This window comes from Sorex araneus, chromosome 5, assembly GCF_027595985.1.
Source record: "Sorex araneus isolate mSorAra2 chromosome 5, mSorAra2.pri, whole genome shotgun sequence".
Taxonomy (NCBI): Eukaryota; Metazoa; Chordata; class Mammalia; order Eulipotyphla; family Soricidae; genus Sorex; species Sorex araneus.
Genome location: NC_073306.1, coordinates 63,043,885 through 63,065,092, shown reverse-complemented (window position 1 = coordinate 63,065,092; position 21,208 = coordinate 63,043,885). Strand labels below are relative to the sequence as shown.

The window sequence follows — 21,208 nt, the reverse complement described above, 5'->3', positions numbered from 1 at the left end:
AAATGGTGACTCCATCTCCTAGTATTCTTCCTACGTGAAGAATTTCCTTCTACTCAGAACAAAAGAATCAGTCTAGGCTGTTAAACACAAATATTTCAATAGATAACAATACATACTGACAGGAGTATTTTTAGACCCTGTGCTAAACTGTGTTATCAGGAGTAAAGAAGTGAAATTTCCTACTTTGCTAGTCTCTAAAAACATAGCAGACATCAATTATTTCGATGCAGTTAAGAAAGAGCCTTTCTTGTTAACTAGATATTCTGGAATTTCATTCTGAGATCAAAGGAATGTTCCCTCCTACTCTTTTAGATATATTATCATACTTACAAGTTTTATTTTCCCCACTATTTATATACCCTACTTTACATATTCCCTCTTCTAACATTGATCCTCCATTTAAATTCTAGACTATGAACTACTTTATCACACAGCCACTGAGAGAGTTACTGAAAGAATAGGACCTGCCACCAGTTTGAGTCAGTCCCAAGACCTCTTGTCACAGGGCTTGCCTGGAGGCCTGCCCATGGTGAAGAGCCCACACACATCCATCTTGTGCCAAACTTCTTGCTGCAAGAAAATGACTAAGTGTGGCTCAAGCGTAGTTAATAAAATTGCTACTGAGATGAGACTGAGTCATCTGTCATACCCTAGTCTCTCTTTCACTAATCAGTTGTGAGAAACATTTCAAAATCAGAGAGCGGCAGCAAAGAAATATGAGAGTCTCAGACTTCTTGAGGCAATTAGAGACTAAAGAGCAGAAGGCAAATCAGTCTTCCAGCCTTGACAGCCTTAAAATACACATTGAAAGTAGACTTTGGAGTTACACTATTTGTGACAGATTTTGACCATAACACATTTTCGAAGAGGAAATAAAAATTACTCACTTCGGGACATGCATTCCACCCTCGCATCAGCAAAGATGAGATGGGCTTGGGAATGGAATAACCAATGGGAGGTCTGATGTGGTGGTAAGCCATGTCTGCTGCGGCAGCCGCTGCAAACCAAATGGTCATGTCAGTTTTGAAATTCACATATTTATTTTAAGAAACATATGGACAGACAACAAAAAGTCATCAAAAATCAATCTGTGCAACAACAGCAGACACTCACGGAAGCCTGTCTGCCGTTAAATTTTTCAATGCTTAAGCAAAAATAGTGGATACTTTGATACTATCACTTTCTAATTGTTCATTCATTCGGTTGTTCATTCACGAATAGTTAGCACAAGGAATTTACTATGAAAAATGAAAGTCAGGACATGCAAAAGAGCATACAGATATTAATTAGTGTTGCTATATATATTTGAAATAATCATGTATTTGATGTTTCAGGATGTAAAGAGGCAAAGGAAGATTAGCCCACACTACCTCAGTGTGATAAATCCCAGGCTAAAGAGTGCCCCTGAAATTTGCATTTCTGAAAATACTGGTAACACTTGGGTAAAGGAGATTATATTTTGAAAGTGTAAATTCTATCACAGGTTATAAAAATGTTAGGATTTTGTTTTTTAAAGTGTTTATAAATAGTTGTTATTTGTTCAGCTGTTACATACTTCAAATCCATCATTGTAGCTAGTATCAATGATTGCATTCCCCAGTGTTGTTTGCTTGGATACCTGAATATTGCTCATCTGAAACCTCCTATCACTGTGTTGTGATTCTTGGAACTTCACTGTAGATTCCTTATTGCTGAATATTTTTTCTGTATTGTCACCTGTGATTTCTATACTCCCATGGAAACCAAATTTATAGCTAATTTCATTAAACTTATTGTACTAGAGTAAAAATGGAATATGCGTACTTAAGCTCCTTCAATAGTTCTAAGAATCACAGAATTGAAATATCATTGCAATGTATGTGTTTTTATTGTATAATTAATTTTTAGTGTATAAAAATTTTAAAATGAAACTATTATTTATTTAGTGTCTTGTTTCAGACTTTATGCTTTCTTATCTTGGTCCATATTGAAAATGTATGTGTCAGGACATTCAAAAGAGCATACAGAAATATATATATATATTATACATTTTTAAATATATATTTATATATATATTTTAAACAACATATAAAGTTTTTTTTAATTTCTTAAAAAAATATGCTACACCAATAGGAGGCTAAAGTTCTAGGCCATTGCTGCTTCCTGTCTTCCAGATTATGATGCTATAAGCATCTGTCTATATTTTAAAGATTTTTGTGATATAACCCATATTCATTACCTCTCCTTCACTAAAGTCTGCTCCAATTAAAATGCTGTTTATAGATCTACTTCTGTTGCTCTGATGAAATTGTATGTAACATAACTTCATCAGTAATTTGCTTTATTGATCATTAGATACTAATTTTTCTAAATGTAAAATTTATCTTTATTCTTTGTAAAATTTTAGAATACTGGGGCTGGAGTGATAATAGCACAGTGGGTAGGGCATTTGCCTTGCATGCGGCTGACCCGGGTTGGATTCCCAACATCCCGTATGGTCCCCTGAGCACTGCCAGGAGTAATTCTTGAATGCAAAGCCAGGAGTAACCCCTGAGCATCACCGGATGTAACCCAAAAAGAAAAAAAATTAGAATACTAAGAGCATTAGAAAAAGTATTACTGTTCACAAGAAATAATCATTTAAATATTTTGAGCATTTCTTACTTTATGTTCCTGAGCTCATGTCCAATATGTAATTACATAATATTTTTTCCTAAATTTTTCTATGTATATCCCTCTCTTTCTGCCCATTTCACTTAACATGATACTTAGAAGCCAACCTTGCATGCTGGGGGAAAAGGCAGCTCAGATAGAGAAGGGACCACTAAGTAAAGGGCGCTAGGAGGGTCTGTTCGGGATGGGAGATGCAGGCTGAAAGTAGACTATAGACCAAACATGATGGCCACTTAATACCTCTACTGCAAACCACAACACCCAAAAGGAGAGAGAGAGCAAAACAGAATGCCCTGCCACAGAGGCGGGGTCGGGTGAGGGGAGGATGGGGTCGGGGTGGTGGGAAGGATGCTGGGACCATTGGTGGTGGAGAATGGGCACTGGTGGAGGGATGGGCACTCGACCACTGTATGAATGAAATGCAAGCATGAAAGTTTGTAAGTCTATAACTGTACCTCACTAATAAAAATTTTATTCACTAATAAAATTTTTTTTAAAAAAATCCTAAATTAAATATCACCATTTTCCCAAGTTATTCTAATTCTATGTTAACATATTTTAGGGATTGAATTTTAAATGATTTACCTAACCATTACTCAACTTTAGGTTGTTTAAATTTGTGTGTAAACACTTCAGGGAGTATTTTTAATATAATGTTCCTGAATTCACAGATAATTTATGATACTGTGAGAGAAAAGTTAGTATGTTGAGGGACATAACTTAAAGTCATTTATTACATAAATAAATGGTTTTGTTAAATAGTATACTAATTTACACACTCATTAGAATTTCATTATACCTATATCAGTCTCCGGCAACCCAGGGGTCACACCCATCAGCCACCTCCTGCTGGTGCCAGATAATCTCCTCATTGGCCACCCTCCAGAACTCACAGGTGCTTCTCCAGGAAGGGAGCATAAAATGAGGCCCCCATAGCCATGCCACCAGACTCCATGCCAGGCTGACTCCCTTTGGGGAGCCCCAGAGAGGGGCAGGTGAGAGCCCTCCCCACCGCAAGGGACCCAGTCCTGGCAGTCAACCTCCACTACCCAACCACAGCCATGCTCCAGGCTGCTTTCCACACTCTTGGGACGAGTCTCACACATGAGTGAACATATTCCTGGACACGTGACACATCATAAGATACTTCCTACACATTTTCCATAAATAATAGAGGAAAGTATATATATGTGTGTGTGTGTGTGTGTGTTTACATATATATATATATATATATATATATTTATCAGAGAGCCCAGCAAGCCACCGAGAGTATCCTGCCCTCATGGCAGAGCTTGGCAAGCTCCCGTGGCATATTCAATATGCCAAAAACAGTAACAATAACAGGTCTCATTTCCTTGACCCTGAAAGACCTCCAATCATTGGGAAAGACGAGTAAGGAGAGGCTGCTAAAATCTCAGAGCTGGAACAAATTACTGGTGCCCACTCAGTAAATCTATGAACAATGGGATGACAGCGATATAGTGAGTGATACCAGGATTGGGTTTTTATTATTTTATAAAAATGTCTTGCTAATATGAAGGTAAACAGATCATCTTATTTGTTGTTCAAATCCCATTTTTTAGTAAGAAGTAAACTTACTACTTCCCCAAATATTTGATAGCATTTTATATTTAAAATAGCAAGTTTCTCATATTTGACATCTTAGCATTTTGTATTTTTTAATAATGGTAAATCCAATTGTACAATGGTTTCAGGTTAAAGGTCATCAGGAATTTCATTTCTTTGTCTTTATTACCCTTCAGATAATATTTTCATTGTTACACTTATCAACAATTACCATCAGGTTATAGTTAGTCAGACACCAAAAAATGAAAAAAAACCCAAATTGCTAACTAAAATATTTAGCAAACTTAATATACATAAAATGTGTCTTTTATGTCCTAAAAATAAAGCCTGCTAGATTACATCCATTAAGTGCTCTTTACTTTTCATTTATTTTGGAAATAAGTAAACAAATAAACAAATGGATGCTAATGACCATTGATCTTCTAACACTATTATTCACCTTATGACCATTTGAGTATTGTTAAGGTGGTAAAGCTATAAGCACATAAACCAGTGTAGTGAACATATTTAAACTAATTACATATAACCTAATGGGTAGGGAGGGACTATTCATAAAATGAGTTAGACTCAGATGCAGGTGCCAAATATCTCCCTTTGCAACTCTTTTAGGCTCTGCTATCAAGTATATAGAGTTACTTATTTGCTTCTTGGCGCTGCGTCTGGTAAATCTGTTTAAGATGAATGATGTTTAATTTTTCATTATTCAAAGTAGGTTCTGTAAGACCTTGGCATCTCCTTCTCCCCTCCGTTTTATGCACTCTTGGCAGTGATACTGCTCATTACCACCTCCACCAGAAAGCAGGGACTGCAACATGAGGGGTCATTGAATTGAAATTTGTCACCTTTAAGACTGCCTTGTCAGTATGGTCTGAGTGGCCATGTTGCACTAACAGCTGGGAAATTTTCTGGTATTCCATATTCAGGAAAAGACTGTTAACAGGTTAATCAAATTTATATCCTGATTGCTACTTAAAATATGTTAAATGTTTTATGTAAATATTAACTTTAAGAAAAGAAACTTTGCTATTAAAAATAATAAAAGAAAATATTAAAATATCAATAGCTATTGGTACTCAAAAATAATAACTAATCACTATTATAATAGAATCTGTTGTTTTTTAGTAGACCTTTAGTAGAACTATTTTGTAATAGAATCTATTCTTTAGTAGAACTTTCTATAATGATAAAAATATTCTGTATTTTTCAATATGGTAGCAGATTGAACAATAAAAATGAGACTAGGATGACTGAGAAATTCAATTTTAAATTTATTAAAATTTAGTTGATATAAATCTAAATGACTGTGTATGTTTAGTGGGTGATGTTGTGCCCAAGTTTCAGATCCTCAATCATGAAGAGACGAAGTTCCACACATGATAATGCAAAAGAAAGGAACTTTATTACTAGCCAGAGCCAGCACTAGATCAAGCTAGGGTCCGAGTCTCATCCAACACAGTGGAGTCTTGACAAGGACCCCGACTCCAAATCACATGCAGTTAATATAAGGTTCGGAGTTAAGAAGCAATTTATATACTGGTCTATTTTTAGCATTGTCCCTATTACAACAGATGTCAGCAAGTAGACAGTGTTTAGTAACAGTTTCTAAGGAGGGCACAGTGACCCACATGACCGGCCACCCAACTGCCCAATTCCTTACCTAGGCACATTACTCAACTGGAAGTTTACCAAAAACTTTGAGTCCTACAGAAACATAAACTGAGGCCTAGCTGAGACTTAATATTAGCTGTAGGCTGTCATGGCATCAGTTTCTTCCTCACATGTTCCATACAGACAGCATAATTCCAGAACAAAGCTATCCCCTATGCTTTCTAAAATCAATGAGACATGACTTGGGCACAGTTTATTTGTCAGTCCTGAGAGTCTATATAACCCTACTGTTTCTTTCATCATACCTTAGCAAATAAAGATATCCATGTTGGGGAGTATTGTTTTTGTTTGGGGGGTGTACCCAGTGGTACTCAGGCTTATTTCTGGCTCTGTGCTTAGGGATCTCTCCTAGTGGTGCATGGGGACATACATGGTGCAGGACACATCCAGGGCACTTACCCACATATTAAACTATTTCTCTAGCTGCCAAACATAAAGAGTTTTAAATGATATTTTCTTCTATGCCTGTGGTTTACAATAATCTTCATGATGGGTTTTCATATATAACACATTACAGCACCAAACTCTCCACTAGAAGATACCCCTTCCATCACGATTGTCCCAGTTCTTCCCCTCTCCTCACCGAATCTACCCCCTTCCCCTCCCCTGTGGTCAGCTTCCAAATGAAAAACAGTTCTGAGTTGTTGTTGTCTTTTAGACTTCTGTTATATTCCGACTTTGTTTCTTTATATTCCACAGATGAGAGGTCATTCTGTGTCTGTGCCTCTCCTGACTAACTTCACTCATCATGATATTCTCTAGAACCATATACATATGAGCAAATCTCACGATTTCATCTTTTCTTATGGTTGAGTAGTATTCTATTATGTACATGCACCAGAATTTCTTTATGTAGTCATATGTTTAATCATTTTTTGGATGAAAGAAAATCAATGAATGTTATAAATATAAATATTTTAAGTGCTGAACACTTGAATTATTTTCATATTTGGCTGTTGTAAATAGTGCTGCAATGAACACAAGAGTGAAAATGTCTCTTTTGAATAGAGTTCTTGGGATTTTGAGGTAAATACCTAGCAATTCCTAGGAGTGGAATTGCTGCATAATATGGAAACTCAGTTCCTAGTTTTCTGAGAAGTACCCAAATTGTTTTCCAAAAGGGCTGTATCAGTTAGCATTCCCACCAGCAGTGAATGAGGATCCCTTTTATCCCTACATCTACACCAACACTGATTGTTTTTGTTTTTTGTGATATGTGCTAAAAGACACTCCAAAAATTGGAGAAAATATTTGCCGATCACTCATATGACAATGGGTTATATATATAGGAATATATAAAACACTGATAGAACTCTATAGGCAAAAAAACCCAACACCATCAAATAATGGGATAAGGAGATGAACAGAAGACATACATGTGGCCAAAGGTATATGGAAAAGTTATCTTCCTCTATCATTTTTAGGCCTTTTGGCTAAGATCAAGTGCAAAATGCTCTTTATCTGATGAAATGAAATAAAAAGTGATATGAAAATCAAAGCAACAATAAGATACAAATATACTAAGTGTTGTCTCTCAAAAGAACTAGTGAGGTAAAGAACAGGCAGGCATTTAACAGAACATGACAACTTTCATTCATTTTCTTTCATGCAACAAAATGATTGAACATTCTATGTCAATATACTTTCAGGGTAAAGTTTTATATAAAGTTGGTAAATGAATGAGTATTTGATAAAGATATCACTACACTTTCACTATGGTTTTTTTTTTTTTTTTTTTTTTTTTTGCTTTTTGGGTCACACCTGGCGATGCATAGGGGTCACTCCTGGCTCTGCACTCAGGAATTACCCCTGGCATTGCTCAGGGGACCATATGGGATGCTGGGAATCGAACCCAGGTCGGCCACGTGCAAGGCAAATGCCCTACCCGCTGTGCTATCGCTGCAGCCCCCTTTAACTGTGCTTTAGTGCTCAATTATAAATGCTGAAATTTGACTCCTTTTGCCTGTGTTTTATCTACTGTCACTTAGGTCTTAATTTAGATGAACTCTCTCTGGGTTCCCCCTCAGAGAACATGGGCTACTATAATAATATAATAATATAATTATGTCTAACTGTATATTTACTTGCTTGTTGCTGCAAATAGTTCAGAAGTTTCTTGTCTGGAACTGTTTATCATGTGTCCTTTGTGTGTGTGTGTGTGTGTGTGTGTGTGTGTGTGTGTGTGTGTGTGTGTGTGTGTGTGTGTGTGTGTGTGTGTTAGGGGAGCACACACTTGACAGATCAGGCCTTCTCCTGATTCTATGCTTCAAGGTTGTTTCTGGCTGTGTTCAGGGAACAATGCAATGCAGAAGATTGAGCCAGGGCCGCCTATTGGTAGAGCAAGTGCTTAGTCCGTAGAGATGCCTCTATGGTCCTGTCTCCATATTCCCCTCCCCCAGCCCCATCATTGTATCTCCTGAGCTGAGTACAACTACTGCCACTGACTGAGGTAGTTCTAAATAGGTTTCACTGGAAATAATATAGATGCTAGAAAACAAGGTTCAGAAAACCTTTGCTATACAAATGAATAAAGATGACGACCTTTGACCAAAGAGGAAGCGAAGCAGATAAGATTCTTGTTTGTCATGAAGTTGACTGTGGTTTTATCTCCTTGGTTTTATAAATACAACATCATTTTGTTCCAAACATTTAGGAAAAGTACTCTAATAACCTGAAGTAGTTATGACTATTAAATACTCTCAGCAAGAAATAATTTTCAGTCTGGCTTTTTTTTTAACTTTCTAAGCTAAGCCTAATTAAATCAATTTTATTTTGTGAGCATAAATTCATCTAAATATATGGCAAGCAGGACATTTTGTAATGGTGACAGACATATACTTTGGGATCATGAAACTATTCATGTAACTTGACTATAACTCATCAAATCTTGCAATATGCATCTGTATTAGTCTAATACAACGCCATTCACAAGTTATTTTTAGGATTAAATAAGATAATGTATACAAATACCTTGAACACTGATGAGACTATCAGTAAGCATTAGCTATTTTGAGTATAACTATCAATATCTACAGATCTAAGTGTGTATTGATTTATTTTAGTCTGAACCCAGAGAACTGCATATCAAAAACATTGTTGTATATATTTTGTTTTGTTTGTTTCTAAGCCACACTCAACAGTGCTCAGGCTAATTTTCTGGCTTTGCACTAAAGGATGACTCCTGATGTTCTCAGGGGACCAGATGGGATGCTAGGGATAGAACCTGGGTTGGCCACAAGAAAGACAAATATTCTATGTGCTATACTATCACTGTGGTCCTTTCTGTTCTGTTTAGAACATACTTTATTTCTTCTGAGGTTTTCTTTGAGGGTGAGTGCTAAGTAAACATTGTATTGAGTTACAGCAAAGTAAAGACTGCAAACCATCTAATTTGTCATCAGTTCCAATGCAACATGGCTATTGTGGAGAGGATGACTATATATCTCTCCATGATGGATAGGGTCTAGATAAATTAATGCTGGGTTCTGAATTCCTTAAGTAACTTGTCATTCTCTTCTGTTTTATAGAATTAAATCAAGGCATTCACATAAAAAAGGAGCAAGAAGGTGCAATGTTTATAGACCAAGATAAATTTGCCAGAATCAAAAAAAAATGACTGTGTATTCTAAAAAACGTAATTCATTCTGCTTCATTGTTTTTAATGGGCAGGGCTCTGGTGAGGCAAAGCCAATGTCTTCTACTGTCCCAGAAAGAGCAAAGAGATTCTTTGTTAAACTGACACTTTTCAGTGATGTATCACCAGAGCATATAGCATCTGAGAGAGGCCATGAGATTGCAATCTTGAGACTGCACTAAGAATGGCTTAATTTTTTAAACCACATCCCATTCTCATTACAGATTGTCAGAAGAATAGATTAATTTGCACCATTGTCTGTTCTCATTGCAATCTTTGTCAGTGTAATGAAGTATTGGAATGTTAATACCAGCTATATTCATAGAAATATTACCACCCATTGGACTGATTTGATCTTTCCAGTGATCTGTGAAGTGATTGGCTTTACTCTTTTCAGTGATGAACTGATAAAAATTGGCACAACCAACAAACACAGGAATTCAGGATTTTAGCTCACTCTCATTTTCCTATCACCTTTCAAGGTACACTCCGTATCACTGATCTGCTTTTGCTCCTTGAATATTTAGGATCCTAATTATATTTATAATACTATAAATATTATACTACAATGTCATAATTTGTAATATCCTACTTATATTTAGGATCCTAATCATATGGAGAAGAACTAAAATCTTATTTTTTAAAAAATTGAATCACCGTGAGATAGTTACAAGCTTTGATGTTTGCATTACAATCTCACAATGATCAAACACCCATCCCTCCACCAGTGCACATTCCCCACCACCAATATCCCGGGTATACTCCCCCCCCTTTCCCACACTCCCCCTGCCTCTATGGCAGACAATATTCCCCATACTCTCTCTCTACTTTTGGGTATTATAGCTTGCAACACAGACACTGAAAGGTCATCATGTTTGGTCCATTATCTACTTTCAGCATGCATCTCCCATCCCAAATGGTTCCTTCAGCCATTATTTTGTTAGTGATCCCTTCTCTATTTCATCTGCCTTCTCCCCTCTACTCATTAAGAAGGCTTCCAGCTATGGGGCAATCCTCCTGGCCCTTGTATCTACTGTCCTTGGATGTCAGCCTCTTGTGATGTTATTTTATACTCAACAAATCTTATAATGTTTATACAGGGGTAACAAATACACATGACTAAAAATATGAGATGAAAACATCACTGTGTCCCTAAATATACTATAATTCACATTTCTAAAAACCACACATAAGGGCTGGAGAGTTAGTGCAGTGGGTAGGGCATTTGCCTTGCATACAGTCAACTAGGGCTCTACCAAAGCATCTCATATGGTCACCCGAGCATCACCAGGAGTAGTTCCTGAGTGCAGAGCCAGGGATAACTGACCTCTGAGCATTGCCAAGTGTGTCCCCAAAACAAAAACAAAATAAATCAAACCATACATAAAGTGAAAAAGAGTCTGAAATGCCTTATTTTGTTTCTGGACTAGAATTTCTAACTGCATTAAAGCCTTGATATGAAATCTCACTCAAATCTGTCTGGAATAAATTGGCAGCTTTTCTGAATTTGTAGCCACATCCTAGATTTAGATCCTAGATTAAAGATTTTAATTCCTGGATTAAGGACTCTCAGGATACACACTAGTCATTTTGTGAACCAGCTGACATCATATAGAACAACTAAAGGAAAACAAGAGGTTTCCCTTTTTGGCCCCTAACCATAACAGAGTTATCTGCAAAAGTGGGTATCTGATATTAATGGACAAGCACTGGCAAAATACATCCATGCAGATATTGTATTTAGTTTTTCATAATCTATCAGGAGAGATAGGCCCAGGACAGAAATAAATTCCAGGAAACAGGTGTTGATTTCTTTTTGTGATATCTATCCAGGACAGCTTTTGTTTGCCAGCTCATACCAGCAACTTTTTCATCTTTCCTGAATTTTCTCTTTGTGTTTGACTTCATGCCTTGGCTCCATGCCTCTCTTAGTAATCTCATAATTTCTTTCACAAAGCTGCTCTCTTCCTGTCTCCACCATGTTTCTATTGGCTACGTCAGCTGTCTGGGAGCCATCCTTGACTGCCCTCTCCCTTGTGCTCTCACTTAAATTCATCTACAAGTACTTTAAAAATCTTTGAAAGCCAGCTTTTTTTCCAAACAACTACTCTACTTAGACGTTTTTTGTTGTTGTTGTTCTGTTTTGTTTTATTTTGGGGCCACACCCGGCGATGCTCAGGTCAGCCATGTGCAAGGCAAACACCTGACCAACTTTCTGGCTCCATCTAGAGTTTCATACTTTCAGACTACTTGTTACCTTTTACTCTGGTTTGGAATCTTTCTAACAAGCCTTTGTTCTGTAGAAAGAAGGGAGCATTCTAAAATAATAAGAGAGTTATATTTATTGTACTCCTTAAAATCCTGCTCTAATGTTCATTTTTGACATACCTTCAACCACTTGGCTTTAGCTTTACATTTGTAGCACATCTCTTCTGACTAATTCCTTTGTATATTATGTTTTATTCCTACTGAATGCTTTGTGGACCTTTCATCAATCTTCATTTGCCCATATGGCTTTGTTTAGGGATACTTTCCCTTTATCCCAATTATTTGGTTATAATCAATCTAAGATATAGTTTAGGAATCATCTCCTCAATGACATTTTGTCTGATATCCTTTCCCCACTACCAGGCAGGGAGACTTCCGGGAGAATATTTAGCGTTCTATGCTTCTTTTTAGTTGGGATTTCTTCTTTGCCTGTACTTTTCTCATGTCCCCGTGAGAACTATGAGAGTGATGACCCAAAGCCTATTCCTCTTTATTTTCCTCTTATAATAGTACAATTACTGGCTCAAAGGAGTACTCAAAGGTGGTCTATGTACAGTAATAATGATAATAATAGCTAATATCTATTAAATACATATTATTGCCAATCACTGTTTAATTCTTTGTGATATATCCTATTTCTCCCCATTTAAAAATAAATAAGCTATATAGCTTGGTTTAGTAGTCTGCAGAAGATGGCACGACTCAGGATATTACTCATTATGTCAATTATCTTTAGTCTACTTAAAGTAAGCCTGAAAATGTTTGATTAAATATTTAATTGTCATCATTAAAAAAACTTTATATTTCTAAACAAACATACAGAAATTAGCTAGCATGGTAATAGTAAGAAGGCACCACTATGATTCAGCATGTCATTTCTTGGTTGAACATGACTCAAAGAATATGATTTTCTGTTCATGAGATAATCCTGCTTCAAGCATGTGGTTTCTACTACTAATCCTGTGGTCATTTGATTTCATGGCCCTTGAGGTATTCATGTGATGGCTGTCTGTTCTTTAGAAACATAAGATTACAAAGTCAATTTGAACATGTACTTTGCAAAGGATACCCTAAGTTCAAGTTCTTCTGAAAGCATAACCACTTCTTGCATAAAAGTCAATATTAATATTTGTGTTCTACTTTCATATTTCTCCCAGGAGATAGGAATCTGTTAAATCTAGGACAATGTATAATGTTGCTACTACCATAATTGATAATGCTGTCCCACATTGTAGTCATGGATTTGTTCCTCATTGTAAATGGCTAATATGTAGCTTATATCGAATCTGATGCCTCATATAATTTATTGCTGAACATATGCTAGATTGCCTAACCACTGCAATGATATTAACAGGATCGGTTTTTGATGCATGGTCACTGTCCAACTTTTAAAAATCCAGCATCCATCATAAACAAACCCTCTTTCCAATAAAGTACTATAAATCCTAAAATATGGACGATTGGAATTGATTTATTCTTAGACACAACTCATATACTAATCTCCCTCCGAAATTAGTTATTCTGGGGTTCCAGGAGAAAGGGGGGTCTTTATATCTTTGAAATATTCATTTTATAATTGGAAAGAAATAATACAATAGAGAAAATTTCAAAGCTGCATGCATAGTACATTTTAAATACTATGATAAATGAAAACTTGAGGGATGGAGGAGATTGACTGCACTTAGTTCAATCAATATTGAAGACTTAAGGAAGATGTTTTGGGGAGAAGTAATATTTTAACTAAGAACACTGTAGCACTATAACACTGTAGTCCCTTTGTTCATCAATTTGCTTGAGCGGGCACCAGTAACATCTCCATTGTGAGACTTGTTGTTAGTGTTTTTGACATATCGAATATGCCACGGGTAGCCTGTCAGGCTCTGCCTTGTGGGTGGGATATTCTCAGTAGCTTGCTGGGCTCTTCGAGAGGTACAGAGGAATCAAACCTGGGTGGGCCGCATGCAATGCCCTACCAACTATGCTATCGCTCCAGTCCTTAAGTAAGAACAAAAGATAAATTTGTGTTACTATGATGAAAAGTAGGGAAGAGTGTCTCTGACAGACTAAAGTGTGCAAAGATATAGAAGAGAGAAGTAAAAATGTCAGACTGTGGAAATGCTATAACTCCTTAATGCTGGCACACAAACGAGAGGGTGCAAGTGGCAGGAAGCAAACCTGGGGAAGACAGGAGGACCATCATTGGGAGGCTTTGTATGTAATTGCAAAAAATTTGACTTTCTGTCAAGAACAGAGGAAAACCATTGGGGATTCATTTAATTAATGCAAGTCATGTTGGGGGTTTTATTTTTAGGTATATGTACATGCAGATAAAGCCCCCAATTGGTGCTCAGGGTAACCAGGGACCAGTGCAAGAAATTTTTGGCCAAGTTGGTCATAAATTTCTACGGTAAATCCTGAGGGTGTAGTGCTATTTTGTCCAATCAGTGCTAAGAATCATCAGGGCTATCCCAGTGGTACTGGGAGGTCTCAAGGATCAACCCAGCAATACTTAAGGAGGGGGCATGTGCTATTGAAGATTAAACCAGGGTCAGTGCATGTCATCCCTGTGTTATTTTCCTGGCCCATATATATATATATATATATATATATATATATATATAAAAGTACATCTATCTGGTAAATGATATTTGATTGAAAAAATTTGGTGAGTAATTCTGGAAACAGGGATAACAATTAAGATGCAGTGAAGTATTTGACATGTGAAAAAAAAGAAGTAGAATTGGATATCAAGAGAATAAGAGGGGAGATACAATATATTTGAAAATAAAAAGTGAACAAAGAAAGACAAATGAAGAGATGGAGAAAAGAAGAAGAAAAAATAAATTAAGAATAACTTTTAATTTTATGTGCTTTCTAAAAAGAAAAAGGCCCTCAAGTATAGAGTCATAAGAAATCTTGACCTTAAACCTTTTCTATTTTCATCTTAAAATTGTGGGTTTTTATATACAAAGTAGCACTGTAGCACCATCACACCATTATTACATTGATTTGCTCAAGCATGCACCAGTAACATCCCCATTGTGAGACTTGTTACTGTTTTTGGCATATCGAATACTCCACGGGTAGCTTGACAGGCTCTCCAAGAGGGACAGAGGAATCGAACACGGGTCAGCTGCATGCAAGGCAAAAGCCATACTTGCTGTGCTATCACTCCAGTCTATATACGAAGTAAAAAATATATATTTTTTTATTCTCACAGGTTTATTTTATTTATTTTAATTAAAAAATCATGATGTATAAAGTTATTGAGAGTTGAGTTTTAGGCCTACAATGTTGCAGCACCCATCCCACCACCAGTGTCAACTTCCCTCCACCAATGTTCACAGGTTCCTTCCCATATCTCCATACCCTCCCTCCAGCTGCCCCTCTTGATAGGCACCTTTCTAAGTTAGGTTGCTAAAGTTTGGGTCTCTTGAATTCAGTGTTGTTGATTCTGCAGTTTGGCTCTAATATTCCTATTTTAATTTAAAAAAAAATTTTAATGCAGGAGTACTGCTATCTAATATTCCTTTACACCACCTATGTACCTGATTCCCCTGACCTGTTCCCTGTTGCTTCTCATCTGTCTCTTCTTCCCCTCCCCTCCATTCTCTCTTTCCTTTTCCTCCCTATATTCTGGGGTCAAGGTTAAGTTGGGCATCCCTCCTTTAAAACTTTTCAATCCTTCATCTAGTTATTCTTAATGTCACATGTACATGATACCATCCTGTGTTTTCTTATGGGTTTCTTTATGGAGTTGTAATTCACTAATCATGAAAATCACGAAAATACCATTAATCACCGATTTCTCGGGAGGGCTAGTAACCTCTCATTTCATCCTTTCCCTGAAATCTTAGAAGCAAGCGGCCGCGTGCTTCTGAGAGCTTGCTTTTAAGTCTCTCTCTGGATGTTGGCTATTGATGGGATTACACACACCTGGGTTCCTCTGCCAGTGCCTTAATGCATGAGGCCTGTCCGAACGTGTGGAGAGGTGCCTCTGGCATGGCTGTAGCTAGGTTCCAGTGGTCTTCAGCTGCCTGGAGCTCTGCTCGGAGTGGGGAAGGAAGCTGGAGCCCATCCCCTCTGAGGGGCCCTGGGGAAGACAGCCAGGCGTGCAGGCAAGAGTAACTCTCTAGAGTTGTAATTAACTGCATTTATTGAGCTTGTAAAAGGGTCTTGAAAACAAACAATTTCATTGGTTGAAAGAATGACAGGTCTGTATGGCTGGAGCACAGGAAGTGAAATGATATGAGCAAGGCAGAAATACAGGATATGTAGAGTTTTGATATGTTGGTACTAAGAATTTTAAAATTAATAATAATGTGGGAATTATTATTATATAGAGAATAATTTATTTGTTGTTGTTGTTGTTGTTGTTTGGGCCACAACTAACAATGCTCAGGAGTTACTCCTGGCTTTGTGCTCAGGGATCACTTCTAGCAGGCTTGGGGTACTATATAGGATGCCAGTGTTTGAACCTAAGTTGGCTGTGTGCAAGGCAAGTGCCCTACCCACTGTATTCACCAGAGGATGATTTTAAGCAATGATGATATAATCACTTTAATGTTTTAAAGACATCAGCAACACATATGTAGTAATTGGAGAGGTAGGGAGAACAAGAACAAAGGGAGAGTTGTTAAAAAGACTTGTACTAGTGAAAGTGGTGATAACAGTTTAATTTAGAGTGAAAGGAGATTAAAATTTAAGAAGATAGTTTGAGGATACTTATCAATATTATGTATTATTGGTAGTAAAGTTAAACACATGCCAGTGAAAGAATAGAGAAGTATAAATGTACAGGTATGGTTATAATGCCAATTGATTTTTTTTCAATGGCACCTAACTCTCACCCCCTACCTATGCTATAATCCTGGATCTCACTTTCTTCCTTTTTTTCAGATTTTGTTTTTGACCCACACTCAGCAGTGCTCAGGGCTTAATCCTGGCAGGTTTGAAGAGCCATATTAGGACCCAGGTATAGAACACAGGTTGGCTGCATGTAAGACATTGTACTATTGTTCAAAAGGCTTTCTATTTTACGCATACAAAGTGCTAAAGTTCCTGAGAAAGCAAAAACCAATAGTCAAAGAAATTTTAACAGAAAAGAATTGAGCTCGAGGATTCTTATCAATATAATGTATTATTTGTATTAAACGTAAACATACACCAGATACAGTTATATTACTAGCTGACTTTTGTCAATGACACCAAAGAAATTCTGTAAGGAAATATAGGGACCAGCTCAATCAATCTTTCAACCATTTACAAAGTTTTCATAAGGCATTGGTGACTGCCAAAAATCAGTCAAGTCCAGACACTGACCTGATATTGTGAACAGGAACACTAGATCACTAAGCAGATCACTTGGAACTTGGAATTTCATGCTTAACTCACAGAATCATGAATAATGAAAAAATGAAGGAATGTATATGCATTAACATATGGAGGCAGAAGCCCAAGAAAGTCCATCAACACTTTGTTGACTTCAGAGCAACAGCCCTAGCGATGTTTACTGAACTGAAAAAATCACTGAAAAAGAAAGTCAACAAACTTAAAGAAAGATGGATGGTATAAGTGAAAGAGCTCATTCAGAAAGAAAGGAGCTAAAGAATATAGTAGCAGGACTCAGAAGCAGAATGGAAGAAGGTGCAAAATCAAATCAGTGACTTTGAAGTCCAGGCACACAATACCATCAATAAAGAAGAGGTAAAAGAAAAAAGATTTTAGAAAATTAATAAAATGTAAGATATATATTTGACAATAATAAAAGGAACCTCTGCTTCATAAGAATTCAGAAAGAAAGGAAAGAGAGAAAGGAAAACAACTGACAGGTGAAATACTAATAGAGTTTCTCAAACTTGAAGTGGAAGTCTTTGGCACTGATTCACCAGACCCAAAGTATGCCAAACAACAAATTCTAACAGAATTACACTAGGAGACAATCAAGTCAAAAGTGTAAGAATCAAAGATACAGGATCCTTGAAGCAGCAAGAGGGAAGCAAATTCTCAAATACAAGGGGAAGAACATAAAATTCATATCAAATTTCCTAAATAAGACTCAAAAAGCAAGACAAGAATGGAATTATATATTCAAAGTATTAAACAAAAGAACTTACAGCCAAAATCCTCTGACCTGTAAGTTTAACACTCAGCGGGTTTCGGCCCGGGTGCCCATGCCTCTGCACAGCCGGTGGATGTGGAACGAGCGGGAACCAGAGACAATTTAGGATTTGGGGTTCCAGCAAGTGTTTGCACCCATGTATGGAGACTGTGAACTAAGCTTTTGCTACATGCTGGTCCAGGAAGGGAAATGATTCATTTTCCAACTTAAATCTCCGCGGACTTAATTACTATAATACAGAAATTGTATTTTATCTCTTCATTCTCATCAGTGGAAAACTTATTATCAAATATTTCCTTGTTAATAAAGCTGTACTCTTGGGGGATAAATTCCAACAAAAATAGTGAGTCTGTTTTGAAACTCTAACAATAGTGAGTTGTGTGTTGAAATCTGGAATGCAATCAAGGTAAAGAGAAAAGGAAGTGAAATTATCACTCACGCACGGGGGGGGGGCTTGGGGGGTGAGGGGTGGGATGTATACTGTTTTTTTTTGTTTTTGCTTTTGTTTTTGTTTTGTTTTTGTTTTTATTGGTGGTGGAATATGGGCACTGGTGAAGGGATGGGTGTTTGAGCATTGTATAATGGAGATATAAGCCTGAGAACTTTGTAACTTTCCACTTGGTGAGTCAATAAAATAAATTTAAAAAAAAAGTTTAAAACTCAGATTTAAAGGAATAATAAAGCATCTCAAAGATGGAGGGAAAGGAACCCTATGAATAGGTTTCCATACAAGTAAGACTAGAGTTGCCATTTGGCCTAGAAATTCCACTTTACAATCTACCCACAAAACTCAAAAGCATTAATTTGAAAAAAGATATATGCACATCCATGTTCATTACAGTACATAATACAATAGTGAATGCATAAAGGCCAGGAAAATCCTCCATATATCATCAATAGGTGGATGGATAAAGAAGTTGTGAATTAGGGGTGATAACACACACGAACACACACATACACACACACATACACACACCATATACTGGCATCCAGTGAAACTATTAGAAAATATAAAATCTCCAGTTCATTGCAACTTGGAGAGAACTAGAGCATAAATTTTTGTTTATTTGGGGATGGCAGTGTTTGGGCCACATCTTGAGGTATTCAAGGAATATTCCTTGCTTAGTGCTAGAAAGAGATCCTTAAAAGTATGGTCCTTTGGGAACCATATGCAATGGTAAGGATCAGACCAGTAGTAGGGATCAAGTCAGCCACATGCAAGGTAAGAGCCTTATCTCTTGTACTATCTCTCTTACTCCTTTTTGGATATTATATTAAGCAAAATGAACCAGAAGGAGAAGGACAATTGCTGAGAACCATGACTCATTTGTAGTATATAGAGAAACAAAAGAAGGGAATATATTATTGAATGAGGACAGACTTTTGTCCTTGGATTACAAAACTGGCAAGCATTGGGCAGCAGAAGGCAGGAAGGAAGAGGTGGACTTGATGTGACATAAGGACAATAGTGGAAAGTCTTGTATACGTTGGTGTTGCTGAATGTGTAGCATTTTTTTTAACATCAAAACCATAAATCTTAACATGATTGTAACTAAATTATTTAAACTAAAATAGAAATACAAAAGAAAAAATCAATAAGAACTCAAATAATTTTTACTTTTTTTTTTTTTTTTTTTGCATTTTGGGCCACACCTGGCAATGCACAGGAGTTACTCCTGGCTCTACACTCAGGAATTACCACTGGTGGTGCTCAAAGGAACCATATGGGATGCTGGAAATCGAACCCGGGTCGGCCACGTGCAAGGCAAACGCCCTACCCACTGTGCTATTGCTCCAGCCCCAACTCAAATAATTTTAAATGCTTCAAATTATTATAGAAGCCGAAGCCACAAGACTTCCATAAGAAAACAAAGAAGGAAATGTTTATTTGCCTTAAGTGAAGTAAATATATTTTTGGGATGGGATGTATATTTTATAAATTTACAAGCTTGATGGACTGGAGTGATAGCACAGCGGGTTGCGTGTTTGCATTGCATGCGGCTGACCCGGGTTCTAGTCCTCTGTCCCTCTCCAAGAGCCTGGCAAGCTACCAAGTGTATCCCACCCACACAGCAGAGCCTGGCAAGATACCTGTGGCATATTCAATATGCCCAAAGCAGTAACAACAAGTCTCACAATGGAGACGTTACTGGTGCCAGCTCCAGCAAATTGATGAACACCAGGACGACAGTGCTACAAGCTTGATAGGGAATATTTGTTTGGAATTAAAACTTCTTTAAAAAAGAAATTTGCTAATATGAAAAGAGAGGCCACGGATTAAAGAAAAACAATGGGAAAATACATAGTAGAAAATAGACTAAATTCTCAGAACTCTTATAAACAAGTACTAAGATAATTTCAGCACATTTTCATCAATGAGCATATATGAATAAGAAATAATGAATCCTGTCAGTATGATTAGTGGTTAGATGAATATAAAATAATATCACAAGTAGATAATATTTTATTTGAGGCAGATAATTAAAGGTCATGTTAAGTATGTAGAGCAACTGAAATTCTCAAAGTTGGTAGAAATATATAGCAATTATATCGAGTATTGTAGATTTCCATTGGAATTGTAAAATGATCCATGTTATTTTATTCACATGGATCACATTCAAATTGTGAGTACACACATTTGTGGCATTTTTAATTACCTCTTTTTCCCTTTATCTTTCTATTATTTAGCAATCAGGAGTCTACAGTAGAGCATACTGAATTTTAATTATTATTTAATTAAAAAAATTTTACTGGTTGTAGAGAGAGTTCAATGGCTTGAAATACAATTTGCATACAGGAGACTTGGGATTAATCTCCTATACTGCATGATCCTTGAACACAAGTGACCCCCAAGTACAAAGTCAATATTAGCCTTGAAGCAGTGCCAAATGTGACCCCCCAAAACACAAAATAAATAAATAAAAGTTAAAAATAATTTTGTCAAGCATGTTAAGTACTGGGGAATGTATGTTTTTTAGGAGTTTCTAGTTTCTAGTCTAGAGAAAGATATAAGTAAGCAAATAGCATGGCAAAACTTGAGGATCACTCAGATAAAATGAAGACATAAATATAAATTAAATTTACCTGAAGTCTCAAATATGCATACATTACCCCTATAGATGCCTTTCACCCTCTACATGTAACATAGAGATAATATATACTATTAACAAAATTTATTCTTCGAGAGTCTAGCCTTTAGTCATAGAGAGTTTTTTTGGGAAGTTATCTGTATATGAAATATAAAGTTATTAAGAAAGCAATTGTGTTTGTATAACACG

At 36.6% G+C, this 21,208-nt stretch overlaps 1 protein-coding gene across 1 annotated transcript in view; it reads right to left on the bottom strand.

Moving 5' to 3' along the window:
* The window catches only part of TNNI3K (TNNI3 interacting kinase), a 302,459-nt gene that overhangs the window by 97,013 nt on the left and 184,238 nt on the right, over positions 1-21,208 (bottom strand). The window contains exon 21 of the mRNA XM_004603345.2: positions 888-997. Within this exon, the coding sequence (XP_004603402.2) occupies positions 888-997 (110 nt within the window). The remainder of the gene's footprint in view (positions 1-887; positions 998-21,208) is intronic.